The sequence below is a fragment of the Rattus norvegicus genome, chromosome 10, assembly GCF_036323735.1.
Source record: "Rattus norvegicus strain BN/NHsdMcwi chromosome 10, GRCr8, whole genome shotgun sequence".
Lineage (NCBI taxonomy): Eukaryota > Metazoa > Chordata > Mammalia > Rodentia > Muridae > Rattus > Rattus norvegicus.
Genome location: NC_086028.1, coordinates 106,522,533 through 106,535,975, shown reverse-complemented (window position 1 = coordinate 106,535,975; position 13,443 = coordinate 106,522,533). Strand labels below are relative to the sequence as shown.

Here is a 13,443-nt window from a genome sequence, read left to right as displayed (position 1 = left end):
ACCCACTTCCATTTAGCCACTAACTATGACAAAAGGTTTGACATATTGCTTGACTCTATACCCCTCCTTTTTAAAAAGCCAACTGTCCTTGATCCCAATCCCCTATCAGGCAGGGCCACCATAAACCTAGGGCTTCCAGGCCATGGTCACTGACACAGGCCTAGATGAAGTGGTAGACAAGAGGCAGCAGCAGGATCCAAAGGGGGAATTAGGGGCACCTATATAACCTTCTCTCTACCCAGGCATTCTGCACAGAACACTGGGCAGTATAAATCCACAGATGACCAAGCAACAGTACTTCTTAGTGTACCACGTGTGTGCTTTCAGGGTTTGACATACTGTACTTGCTGGGTTTGTGTGTCAACTTGACACAAGCTGGGGTTATCACAAAGAAAGGAGCCTCCCTTGAGGAAATGCCTCCATGAGACCCAGTGTAAGGCATTTTCTCAATTAGTGATCAAGGGTGGGAGAGCCCATTTTGAATGGTGCCATCCCTGGGCTGGTGGTCCTGGGTTCTATAAGAAGGCAGGCTGATCAAGCCAGGGGAAGCAAACCAGTAAGCAGCACCCCTCCGTGGCCTCTGCATCAGCTCCTGCTTCCTGACCTGCGTGAGTTCTTGTCCTGACTTCCTTTGGTGATGAACAGCAATGTGGAAGTGTGGGCTGAATAAACCCTTTCCTCCCCAACGTGCTTCTTGGTCCTGATGTTTGTGCAGGAACAGAAACCCTGACTAAGACATACTATGGTGCGTTTATTTAGGCAAAATGATCACAGTCTAGCTGATATGGAGGGGAGAGATCCTGGAGTCTGGGTTTGTGGATGGGCTGGGGTGGATCCACAGAAGGGAAGCAGAACTGTTAATCTGGGATGAAGGCAGGGTCATGGTGTAAGGGTGGAGCCAGGGAGGCCTCCAGGGGTCCATAGGTGCCATCTGGGCAGTCTAGGAGGCCAGGTAGCCAGAGTCCACCAGGATGCCAGAGCCAGTGGTAGAGGCACTGCTGTCGCTGAGCAGAAAGAGGATGCTGTTGACGACGTCCTCAACCTCTGCAGGAGAACAGACCAGTCAAGGCTCTTGCTTGCTTGCTGCTGGCAAACAACCCTGGTTCCCTCACCCACGTGCCCAGCTGACCTGCGAACTTCCTCAGTGGGTGGCGCTTCAGGAGCTTCTTGGCAAACTTAGGATCTGCAGAGACTTTCTTGCCCATGTCAGTCAGCACCACAGTGGGATTTACGGAGTTTACCCGGATCTGGGGTCAGAAGCCACAGCTGGTGGCACAGCCGAGGAACTCGCCCTACCTGCACGGCTCGGTCAGGACTCGGCCCAGGACAAGCCTGGTGAGCTTGCTTACTCTGTCCAGATGAACCCTGAGCCCATTGCTCAGAGCCTCGTATAGTCCTCAAGCCTCACCCCATCCTCATCACCAAGCCCCAGCCCTGCCCCAGGTGCCCATCACCTGTCCCTCAGGTGTGGCCCGGCCCCCTGTGCCTACTTTGTGCGGCCCCAGTTCCATGGCCATGGCTTTGGTCAGCATAGTGATTGCTCCCTTCGTAGAGCCTGGCGGGGGGAAGGGGGGGACACGTGGGGAGTGCTTCAGTTATTCAGTCTTCCCCCTGGGAAGCCTACCCAGAACCTACTCCTGTTCCTACCACAAGGCACTCACAGTAGGTGGTCAGGCCAGGATAGGTGACATAGGCCACCATGCTGGAGATGTTGACAATGGATCCTGCCACACCACGGTTAATCATGCCCTTGGCTACTATCTGAAAGTCGAGAGTTTTGGGCAAACACAGGCGTTATCCCACCCCACTCCCTCTGGGTTTGCATCTGGGCCACAGCCCTCCTGTCTCCTTACCTGGGATACCTGCAAAACGGCACGCACATTCACGTTGAAGGACCTGGCAGAGGGGAACATGGGCCTACTGAGCTACCCACATTCAGAGACCCTGCCTAGCCTGCCCCCTCTCCCCGAGTGCCCACCTGTCAAAGATCTCCTTTGTAGACTCTATAAAAGGCTGTAACAGCGCCACCCCTGCGTTGTTCACCAGCAAGTCCACGGGGCCAATACCGCCCAGCGCCTTCTCTGTGGCCTCCCAGTCACCCAGGTCCACACACACGGGCTCTATCCCAGGACACTGTGGATGACATCGGTGGCCTGAAACATTGTCTCATCCAGCTTCTGATGTATCCCTGAGGGTGGGGGAGCAGCCCCAGGTGAGACAGGGCTATGTGCCTTACCTCCTTGGCAAGGCTGACTAGGTCTGCGTTGGTTCGAGTCACAGCCACCACTTTGGCTCCTGAGGCATGCAGGGCCTTCGCAGTGTCACGCCCAATCCCTGCAGAGAGGGAGAGCGGTGGGATAAGGGCCCGGTAGGCCTAGTCACAGTAGGATCTGGGTCCCAGAACTGTGGGAGTGTGCTGTCCAAAAGACTGTAAGCCATGATGAGATGGGACTATCCCTTGGCAGAGGTCAGACAGACTGGTATCAGGTCAAAGGAGGCAGTGCCCTCCTGATGGGGTTCAAGGGAAGAGTGCCTGGTGCCCATCTTCTCAGCCTGGCTCTAGGAGCTATGCTGATGCCAAGCTAAACTCATCCTTTTCAGAGTGTGGTGTTGTGGTAGCCAAGGAGAGACTGGCATTTTGACCTGGTAGGTAGTAGGTCTCTGACCAGGTGACAGTGTTGAGACTGGCCTCCTTCCTCTCTCCAGTGCCAACTCTCCCACCCGCTCACACACACCTTCTCCACCACCCCACCTCCCGCCACTCACACTCACCTCACTTCCCCACTCACACCTCTCCCCCTCACACCTACCTTTCCCTGCTTTCACACACCTTCCCCCCTCACACTCACCACACTTCCCACTCATACCTCTCCCTGCTCACACACATATCTTTCCCTGCTCACACTCACCTTTCCCAGATCACACACCCTCCCCCAGTCACACACACCTTTCCCCAGTCACACTCACCTTTCCCTGCCCCTGTCACCAGGGCCCTCAGGCCACTGAAATTCGGCTTCATGCTGCTGACACCAGTGTCCTCCTGCAGAAAGGGGAGGGAGGGCTGAGGTTGATGGAACTGGCAAGTGGGACGGGGTTGGGGCAGACAACCCGCTCCCTCCTGGCAGCCTTCCTCACTCCTCAGAAGTGCTAATCAGCTTCCCACACTGGGACTTAGGGGGGCAACAAAAAGAAGTGTGTGTACATATGTGTAGAAGGTCTGACAAGGCAGTGGAGGTGTGTGTGCACACACCTGTGCTGGTGAGAACGTCTGGCACAGCAGTGTAGTGGTAAAGAAAGGGCAGTCTAGGGAAGGAATCCGTGTTCTCAGCTTTGAGGTACTTAGTCTTGAACCCAGGGCCTGAGAGCATACTAAACCATTGAGGTTCCACTGAGCCATACATACCCTCAGTCCAGGGCAGTGAAATTCTGGTTTTGGAATTTGTCTTATCCGGACAAGAGGAGAATCAGCTTGTGACTTTTTGTTTTCTTATTATAAATGAAGGTAATGATCTGATCTAGCTGGGGCAGGTGGCACTGGACCCAAATGCCCAGAATCCAAGAACCCACCACGCCTACAGTGTGCCAGTGAGTCCACTGGTTCCCTTCCTTAACCTGTTCTTCCCAGTGCTCCTCACCTGCTGCCCCCTACCAGCCTGGAGCGCTGCCCTTGGCGATGACACTGAGGTACCGTCTTTACTCTGAGGCAGGACTCTGGTAAACCTAAGCATGGATCCTGGGGTTTCCTGCCCCAGTAGCCAGCCCTGAGTCCCTCTGTGAGTCTCCTCTTCTCTGAGCAGACAGCTGGGTCTTTGGGGCCAGTTAGAAATAACCAGAGAATATTGTCCACCTCAACCTTAGGCGGTTGTCTAAGGTGTGCTGAGGGTCTCTTATCTTGTGTGCCAGAGTTCATGGATCTAGTGCTTCTGTCCAGGGAGTCATGGCAGGTCACATGACATCTAGAGGCAGGAGGCTTAGGTGCCAGACTGCTCCATGGACAGCCTTGGGGAGTGGGTGTGCTTAGACTGTCTGCTGCTCAGTCCAGACTCTTGCACAGAGACTGTGTGACTCGCTGAAAGAAGGCAGCTGTCTTGCAGAGGCTCTAAAGTGTGGGGACAGCAGTAGGACCCTTCCACTGAGCATTCCTCCACACTGGTCAGAAGGGTGTTCTGGGATCCTCCTGGGGCTTGGAGACAGTGTACACAGTGGGAGACTGGAGAGCATTTCGTGAGTGAATCTGTCTCATGACACACGGGGTTGACACCTAATGATTTGCTGTGCCTGGCAGTTTCCTCATAGCTATCAGGGACGGATCATACCTGCTCACTGTGTCCTTGATGGTCTGAGCAAACCACCAAGTCCTACAGCCAACCTCTAGGTGGCACTGAATACTGGGGTCTGGCCTGACCTATCCAGTAAGATCAAAGCCCTTCCTCTTCTATGATGAAAGCAGTTGATTGTGACCAAACTGCTGTCTGGTAGCTGTTGGAACCCCTGGAGAAACAGTGGCCTTTCAGGGATTTGGTGTTGGTCTCCACCACTGGCCAGTTGGACACCAGGCGGGAGGAAGTGGTTTACCACGAAGGGAGCATCAAGCTCCAAGGTCTTGCAAAGATAGTCCTCTGCCTGCCTTGCCTTTGGAGGGGATTTCTCCTGGGTGAAAATACCTTCACTCCACAGCTCTTGCTCTACCTCCTCTCACCTGTGTGGTCTGAAGGTTTCTCTATCCAGAGGCATGTGCTGAGCCCTAACTACAGCATTACGTGAGGACTATTGCATGACAGTTTCCTTTGAGATTAAAGCACTCCATCCAGAATGGAAGCCCCTTGAGTAGGAATATAAACAAAAAATAGCTTCAGGAAGTTCCTGAAACTGACTAGTTTCACTTGGTCCCCGCCCTGCCAGGGTAAGGAATAAAAGTTGAAGAGTCTCTCTCAGACAAACTAAGCAGCAAAGAAGATTGCAGAACAGAGCCTGCAAGATGCAAAAAAATCAGTTGAGTTAACCGCAAGAGGTTTAGACCAACTAAGCCACTTGGAAGGGATACTCTCTAACCTGTTGAGCTGCCTTCAGACTATGAATTGTGCTCCAGGTTCCCAGCTTTTTTGAGCTGTCACTAGAGCTGAACTAAGGTGAATGCCACGGTCTTTGCTCCTGTAAGAAAACCCTCACCAGGGGCTAGAGGTGGTTCAGTGGTTAAGAGCACTGTCTGCTCTTCCAAAAGGCCTGAGTTCAATTCCCAGCAACTACATGGTAGCTCACAACCATCTGTAATGAGATCTGATGCCCTCTTCTGGTGTGTCTGAAGACAGTCACAGTTTAATCACATGTATTAGATAAATAAATTAAAAAAAAAAAGCCCTCACCAATACTTCTGTAGGTAACCTCAATAAATCTCATGGCTTGCTCAGTTGGACTTTGGTGATATCTATGTATTGATCTGTCATGGGCTGCCTAACTGGAGTGAGTGGACATGTATGTTGTGTTTCTTCAGGAAAAGCTCTTTGCGTGTGTGTGGCTGACTAATACACAGGCTGTCGAAACACTCGTGCATATCAAATCAAAATAAACAATAGCACATTTCTTTAATCCCAGCCCTAGGGAGGCAGGAATAGGCAGATCCCTGCACATTCAGGTCTACATAGAAAGACCTTGTCTAAACACACAAATTAAAAATTAATGTAAAAAAAAAAAGGGTTGGGGATTTAGCTCAGTGGTAGAGCACTTGCCTACCAAGCGCAAGGCCCTGGGTTCGGTCCTCAGCTCCAAAAAAAAATTTAATGGAAAAATGTCTTAAAATTATGTTTATATTTCTCTATGATTCAAAAGTCCTAAACAGTGCCACTCCCTTCGCATGTTAAGTGTCCAGAGGCAGCACCTTGGTTCTGACCACAGCAGGCACATCCTCATTGGTGGAGTAGTAAACGTCTGTGGGATTTATTTCCAGTTCTTTGGAAAGCACTGGCCTATTTAGTTATTTAGTGTGTATTGTGGTATGACATCAACGTACAAGTGTGCGTGTGTGTGGAGGGGGTGATGTGGTGCACACATGCCTAGGCACATGTGAAGGTCAGAGTATAGCATGAGGAAAGACATTGGTTCTGTCTGCTGTGTAGTCAGGCTGAGCAGCAATCTCCTTTATCAGGCGAACCATCTCGCTGGCCTCAGAGAGCGGTGGGGAGCCTGGGGTAAGCCCTGTGCAGGGGGCCAGGGGTCAGCAGAATATCTTTTCTCCTGGGGGCTTACTAGTGATTATTTTATGTGTGGAATGTTTTGTCTACCTGCATATCTGTGTACTTGAGTTATACAGATGGTTGCGAGCTGCCACGTGGGTGCTTGGAATCGAACCCAGGTCCCCTGGAAGAGCAGCCACTGCCTTTAACTGTGACCATGAGGGTGGGTTCACTTTTTAAAAATATTTATTTAATGTATATGAGCACACCATAGCTGTCTTCAGACACAGCAGGAGAGGGCATCAGAGCTCATTACAGATGGTTGTGAGCCACCATGTGGTTGCTGGGAATTGAACTAGGGACCTCAGGAAGAGCAGTTGGTGCTCTTAAGCGCTGAGCCATCTCTCCAGCCTGAGGGTGGATTCTATAGCTGAAAGGCTAGTGTGGCCTCTGACAGATAGCATAGAGGTCAGCTGACCATAAAGTACATGTGACATCTCCCCTACAGATGGGTAACAGTTCAGGGAATAAAGAGTCTCGGATAATCATTCTTGGGAAATTGGATAAGGTCTGCCTCTATAGCAATAGGTAGGAGAGATTTGCCTCCACAGGTAGCAAAAGGGTCACCAGGTCATTAACAAAATCCACTCTCAGTCTTGTGGATAGAATGCAGCTATTTTATCTCCTTCATAGAGAAGAGGTCCCTGTGTGTTTGACATTCCTGTTTTTATTAGTGATCTGTGGGTATGAGGACCTTTGTGCCCGCAACACTGAGACGTCTCTGTCTCTGCAGCCTCTCCACTTTGTAAGATTTATTTTTGTTTTTGTTTTTTCTTTTTTTCAGAGCTGGGGACCGAACCCAGGGCCTTGGGCTTGCTAGGCAAGCGCTCTACCACTGAGCTAAATCCCCAACCCCTTATAAGATTTATTTAAATCTCTGTGCTGTGTGTGTGCAGGTGGCTACAGAAGCCAGAAGAGGGTATCAGATCTCTTGGAGTTGGAGATACAGGAGTTTGGGAACTCCCCTCTGTGGAATCTAACTCTGATAGAGCAGTAAATACTCTTCACTGCTGAGTCATCTCTCCAGCCCCTCTGCATTGGTTTGAATGAGAATGGCTCCCACAGGCTCCTATGTCACTGGTTAGGGAACAAACTGTTCAGGGTGCAGGAGGTATGGCTGTGTTGGAGGAGGCATATCCCTTGAGGTGGATTTTGAGGTTCCAAAAGACCGTGACAGGGCCAGTGTTTCTCCCTGCCTGCTGTTATAGAATTAGGATGTGCTGTCTCCTGACATGGATACTGGAAAGCCAATCTGAAGTCATGTTTGCACAGCAAACACACCACCCACTGAACCATCTCCCCAGCCCCACTTTTGAATTCTTTAGGATACACAGAGAGGAAAAAAAAATCACATTCCTTTCCATGTTAATTACTGTGTTGTTGGTGCCAGTTGAGTCCTGCTGGGTTTTGTTTTTGTTTTATAAACCAGAACATTTATTTTATGACTGATTAGATTCCTCAAGATGAACTGGATGCTGCAACAGTTGCCCTCTTGGGTTTAGGCGTTGTTCCTTCACAGAATCCATGTCTGAATCTGCAGTAGACAATCTTTAGGTGCCTCATTTCACCAGTCCGGGTAGTGTATCACCTCTTAGCCTTGGCACTCCACTTTCTCTTGGGCTTGGCAGAGTAGCCACATTTGCCACAGGTTGATGTCTGAAGGTGGTAGGCCTTGGAGCCACAGCAGCACAGTGTGTGCATCTTATGTCTTATCGCGACGCTTGCCAAAGGATAACATTCCTTTCGTCATCTTTCTTCTACCGGCAAGGTCACTTCGCTTCCAGTTGCTCTTGCAAATTTAGCTGGAAAGGAAGGAAAATTGCTACTGGAAGCTCCATTTACACAGCTGGCCCTTCCCTTATGGTTGTGTGTGTGTGTGACTCAGAGGCTACAAAGTCTTCCAGAGCTCCTTGGACATTTTGTTTCTATTCCAGAGAGCAAACTGTTACAAATTCTTGGTGTTTCTCTTGGGTTACTGGCCACCAACACTTGTCTAGTTTTCAGTTATGATTACAGAGATTTGGAACCAGTAATTTTCTACTTTGATCCAGTCACTCATGTGACTCAGCTATTCTGGGAAAGGACTGTAATCATCTCAGAATTGAGTCCCTGATAGTCTGGTTAGATGGAGCACAGGAAGGCAGGAAGCATAGAAGGGAGACTAAAGGGTAGCTCTATGCTTCAAGAGCTGGGGCGGAGCCTGGAGATGGGCAGGTCAGAGTCCAGCTGGCATGGCAGGAGTAGCCAGGATATTGGGAGTAGGTGCTATTAGACCCCAAGGGACTACCTTCTAATTAGTTTTTTGAACATTCCAACAACCCTACCCTTCCTCAAGTCCTGTCTTCCCACTAAAGAGGACATAGGCCCTAGAGGAAGGAGTTTGGCCAGGCTAATAGAGAGATTCACAACTCAGAACTTGCCTATGGCTGGGTCAGAGCTGGTCTTCTCCACATGGGCTCGGCACAACCTCCATCTCTGGAGGGAGGAAGGCCAGGCAATGATAGCACAGGACAGTGGACTCTGCCAAGAGAGCTGTTGAACTTGTGCTAAAATTCCTTCCCTGAGGGGTTGGGGATTTAGCTCAGTGGTAGAGCGCTTGCCTAGCAAGCACAAGGCCCTGGGTTCGGTCCCCAGCTCAAAAAAAAAAAAAAAAAAATTCCTTCCCTGGGACTCATGCATGGTGGTGCATGCCTTTGATGCAAGCACTCAGGAGGCAGAAACAGGTGCATCTATTTGAGTTGGAGGCCAGCCTGGTTTGTAAATCAAGCTTCAGTACAGCCATGGCTTGAAAAGAAAATTACTTCCTCAGGGAGTGATCTATAACATGTACCCCTCCTCCCAACTGACAGTAGTGCGATTCCAAGTTCACCTGAGGGAGCCACTGAGTTTACCAGGCTTACAGTGCAATGGCTGAATGACTCGAAACAGGAACATGGCGGGCACACTGGAAGGTCTGCACCCAGTAGGGATGGTGGCTTTTCCCCAGGGCTGCTCAGATGGAGCCCCCTTCCCTGCCTATGTCCTCTAGTTCCTCTCCCAAGAGTGGAGGACACTCAGTTGGAGGGTCCTACGACCCTCCCCTGCCCCTCCTTTTGTGAGAGAAGCTAGACAAGTCACTAGGCGAGCTGTGATTATCTTTGGAGGTGGAACTCCTGATAATGGTGGCAGTTAGGCTTGGAGGATAGTCCAAAGCTTTAGAGAGAAAAAGAGTGGGAAGGAGTTGTGTCCTCTGTCCTTCTACGCTTGTCTCTGAGAAGCAAGAAATTGGTAAAATACTTTTCTCTTCATTTTATTTTACAGATTACCTGTGATAGACACGATGAGCATATAGTTGATATTGATTATAATCATGAAAATTGAGATATTATGAATGAAAGTTAAACTTTTAGGGCTGGAGAGATGGCTCAGCAGTGAAGAATACTGACTGCTCTTCCAGAGGTCCTGAGTTCAATTCCCAGCAACCACATGGTGGCTCATAACCATCTATAATGGGATCCGATGCCCTCTTCTGGTGTGTCTGCAGACAGCGACAGTGTACTCACATACATTAAATAAATAAACAAAAAAATTTAAAAAAAAGAAAAGAAAAAAAAGAAAGTTAAATTTTAATTGTGTTAGGGCGCAGGATATAGTTTGGTGGTGCCACACTTAGCTGGCATACACAAGTCACCAAGAGAAAATGGTACTTGTATACACGTGAACTAGCTCCTCGTGTCATGTTTTTGAGAATATTTCTTTGGCTTCTACATCTGCCTGGTCACCTGGCAGGTGCTGAGGTCAGAAAAGCCACATGGGGCATGTTGTATCAGAGATAAGCCACATGGGGCATGTTATATCGGGGATGGGAGGCCGGTGGTACTGAGTGAGAAGGTGCTAATTGGCCCCTTCCCATTATTCATAGATTATTTGAAAACTCACTTCATTCAAATGGGAGCGCAAATGTGCAGAGTGGATAAAAAATTGGAGTAGTGGTTGATGCACCCGGAACCTCGGAACCTCGCAGTCCAGGCTCAGCTCCCGGCGTGGCATTCATACGGAAGGTAGGGGGCGCTGCAGCACAGATCAAGAACCTCTGGCTCACCTTACAGCATCTGGGCTGGGTTGGCCTCAGGGAAGTCCCCGAAACACTTTACTTTCTCCTTTGCTGTTTATGTGTGTGTGTGTTTTTTTAGGCAGGGTTTCTTCGTGTAGCCCTGGCTGTCCTGGAACTCACTCTGTACACTAGACTGGCCTTAAATTCAGAGATTTGCCCGCTTCTGCCTCCAAGGGCTGGGGCTAAAGTCATGCGCCATCACTGCCCAATTTATTTTTTTCTTTGTAAAGAAAAATAGAGTCTATGGACAAGAGCTCGCCCAGTTCTGTGTATGTGTGTTTCCTAGCAACGATGATAGTAAGTCAATAATCTGTTTAGTGGACACAACTGACTTAGGGACACTCCCACAGTTAGTACCCCCATATTCTACGGAGAGGATAGAGATTACAAGGAAAGAGTTAAGCACCAGATGTGTGTAACACAGGTTTCATGGGACCTACAGTGTGAGCTCATCCAGCAGAGAACCCGAGAAAGAGATGAGTCCCCCTGGTTGGTTCTAATGAGGTGTTTAGGAATGGAGCATCTGTGAGAGATTAATCCTGGGTCAGGCTCACACCAGGATCTCAGGGTCAGGGCCCCCAGGGTGGTCAAAGGCTGAGGTTGGGTTCAAACCTGCTGGGAAAAAGCCATGGCTGGCTAGTCACAGTAAGGTCAAGGCATAATGGTTGTTAAGGACACAGATATGACAGACATGGAAGTGGTGACAGGACGCTGGGGATCCTCAGTGTCACTTGCCACCAAGCCTGAAGATCTGAGCACTATTCCCCAAAATCCCCACAGTAGAAGGAGAAGATCAGGGTTTTTTTTTTAAGTTTTTATTTATTATAGATAAGTACATTGTAGCTGTCTTCAGAAGAGAGCATCAGATCCCATCACAGATGATTGTGAGCTACCACGTGGTTGCTGGGATTTGAACTCAGGACCTCTGGAAGAGCAGTCAGTGCTCTTAACCACTGAGCCATCCCTCCAGCCCGAAGGTCAACTTCTGCAAGGTGTTCTCCGACACCTTTACATGTGCACAACAGCACATGGGCATTTGTATGCATACACGTGCATGTGCACACACAAGTAATTGGTGATTAATTAATGTAAAAATAGTACAGATATAAAACGGTAATAATTCTTGTGGTTATGAAATGATTTATATTTCTGTGTTTACATGTGTATGTGTGTGAATGTTTTGGTATGTGTGGACTTGTAGTGCCAGGGAAATGTTAGAGATCCCCCCACAAAAAACAGCCAGGAGCCAATCTGATCAACTCAAGGCAGGGACTTCATTCTATTCAAGCTAGCTCGTCCCCACCCCAACACACAGCCTTAACGCAGGATGGTTTTGGTGTTGGGGAGCTCTGAATGTCTATGGGGCAAGGTTTTATAGTAAGCAGCAAGCAGGGAGTACTCATGCAAGCATCTCATTGGAACGATACTATGGCCTTTAACATAATTGACTGGTGCTGGAAGTCATATCATAAATTTAATTTCTTCTTCCCTCTGCATTGGTGGTTGCTAGGCAAGGGGTGGGCTTGTAGCCTGGGGGTGCAGGTTTGTTGGGGAATAACCTGGAGATGCTGGTCTCGTTGAGGGTGTAACCTGGAAATGCTAGTCTTGTTGGGGATTAGCCTAGAGACTGGAGCTAGGCTCTCTCAGGTTTTGTTGGGGGGCAACTTGGAAACTAATGCTAGGTACCAGCCTGTTAGTTTACCTGAGTTCAAACTTAGGTCAGGTTCTCTAAAATGGAGTCTGAACTTAAGAGATTTGTCATCTTAAAAGAGGTCAGAGGTCAACCTTGGGTATCATTCCTCAGAAGCTATTCACCTGGTGTTTTGGGATGGGGTTGCTCATTAGGAACAGGGACTCACTGTTTCAGCGAATTTTCCAGCTAACCCAGGGATCCTCCTGTGGCCTCCCCATAACTAGGATCATAAACCTGTGGCATACTTGGGTTCTGGGGATCAAACTCAGGAAGCAAGCACTTTACATAGTGATCCATTTCCCCAGGCAAGTATATATTTGTGCTCACATGAACACAGGCCTTGGAGTGGAACCAGGACCTCACAATGCTACCTAACCCCTTACCACTGAACTACACGCGAGCTGCAAAAACTTAAAATTATTAATAACAAAGGTCTACAAAGACACCTCCGCGATGAGCGCTTGCTGGTGAATTTAACCCGACATTCAGTGAAAGACACTCTACACTGTTTTTCCTGGGCCCACAAGGTGACCGTGTGCAGAATGAAAATCTGACACATTTTTTTTCATTGCGTGTCTTTCTCCTTTAGACACATTATCGTCCGTTTTGACAATGTTGTGTGCCAGGTCATTCAAAGGCACCTGCCTATACCTGTTAGTCACCTTGGATTCCAGGAGCAAGAGAACTGATGAACGTCCCTAAGTGTTGGTGAGCTGACGGACGATTTCAAGTGAGAGCAGTTTTATCTTTAGCATGAACCTGCACCTCAGAGCCTGAAGCCGTTTAATGAGAGTTAACTCTAACGAACCAGAACTAACATACAATCAACCAGACCACAGTTTAGCCAAGTCCCATAATGTTTAATACACCCTTGCACACATGTGACATACCAGTCCACTTTGAGAAGCTGGTGGTGGTTGTGGTGGTGCCTTTTAACTTATATAAATAAGCCTTCACTTACCATCTGAACCTTGTGGATGATGCCTGAGGTAGTGCCTTCAAATGTCAAAGTTCAAAGTCGTCTTTGACATTTGAACTCAAATTGGAGTCACCCAGAGCAAGGCACAGTCTGAAGCCACTGTGCCATACAATACACAGTAACAGTAGAGTTCAGCCATTTCCTAGGAAGCAGCCCAGAGGAAGAGCCAGGTGTCTGGAAGGATCTGGTGGGGTCTGAGGACAGAACCCGTCTCTGGTGGAGCAGTTTCTAGAAATCCCTGAGACTCTGTCTGGTTAGAGGGAAGGGTTGCTCCTGTCTGCGAGTTGTAGGAACTGTATTAGGACACAAGCAGCTTTCGACAACACGGTGACCCAGACTCCTCGGAGAGAGTCCCCTCAAGAACACTGGGACCCAGCAGCAGGGCCTCAGCTCTGTTCACAGGTGCTCACAAGTTGGGATCCTACCCTGCGGACACTGAATCAAAGGG

At 49.1% G+C, this 13,443-nt stretch overlaps 1 protein-coding gene and 1 pseudogene across 4 annotated transcripts; both read right to left on the bottom strand.

The window, feature by feature from the left end:
* Nucleotides 1–731: 731 nt before the first annotated feature.
* On the bottom strand, nt 732–4,448 carry Cbr2l1 (carbonyl reductase 2 like 1). Of its 4 annotated transcripts, none has more exons than XM_039087553.2 (10): nt 4,317–4,376; nt 3,636–3,807; nt 2,968–3,040; nt 2,237–2,334; nt 1,979–2,133; nt 1,854–1,896; nt 1,662–1,761; nt 1,491–1,555; nt 1,130–1,247; nt 732–1,044 (listed from the first exon to the last, which is right to left on the bottom strand). In XM_039087553.2, the coding sequence occupies exons 2-10, from the start codon at nt 3,726–3,728 to the stop codon at nt 941–943; spliced, it is 849 nt and encodes a 282-aa protein (XP_038943481.1). In that variant the 5' UTR covers nt 3,729–3,807; nt 4,317–4,376; the 3' UTR covers nt 732–940. The 4 variants fall into 4 exon arrangements, with proteins under 4 accessions (XP_038943481.1, XP_038943482.1, XP_038943483.1 ...); XM_039087554.2 differs by having other exon boundaries at nt 3,636–3,743; nt 4,317–4,359; XM_039087555.2 differs by lacking the exon at nt 3,636–3,807 and having other exon boundaries at nt 4,317–4,448.
* Nucleotides 4,449–7,640: 3,192 nt separating this feature from the next.
* Rpl37a-ps16 (ribosomal protein L37A, pseudogene 16) lies at nt 7,641–8,194 on the bottom strand (annotated as a pseudogene).
* Nucleotides 8,195–13,443: the final 5,249 nt, after the last annotated feature.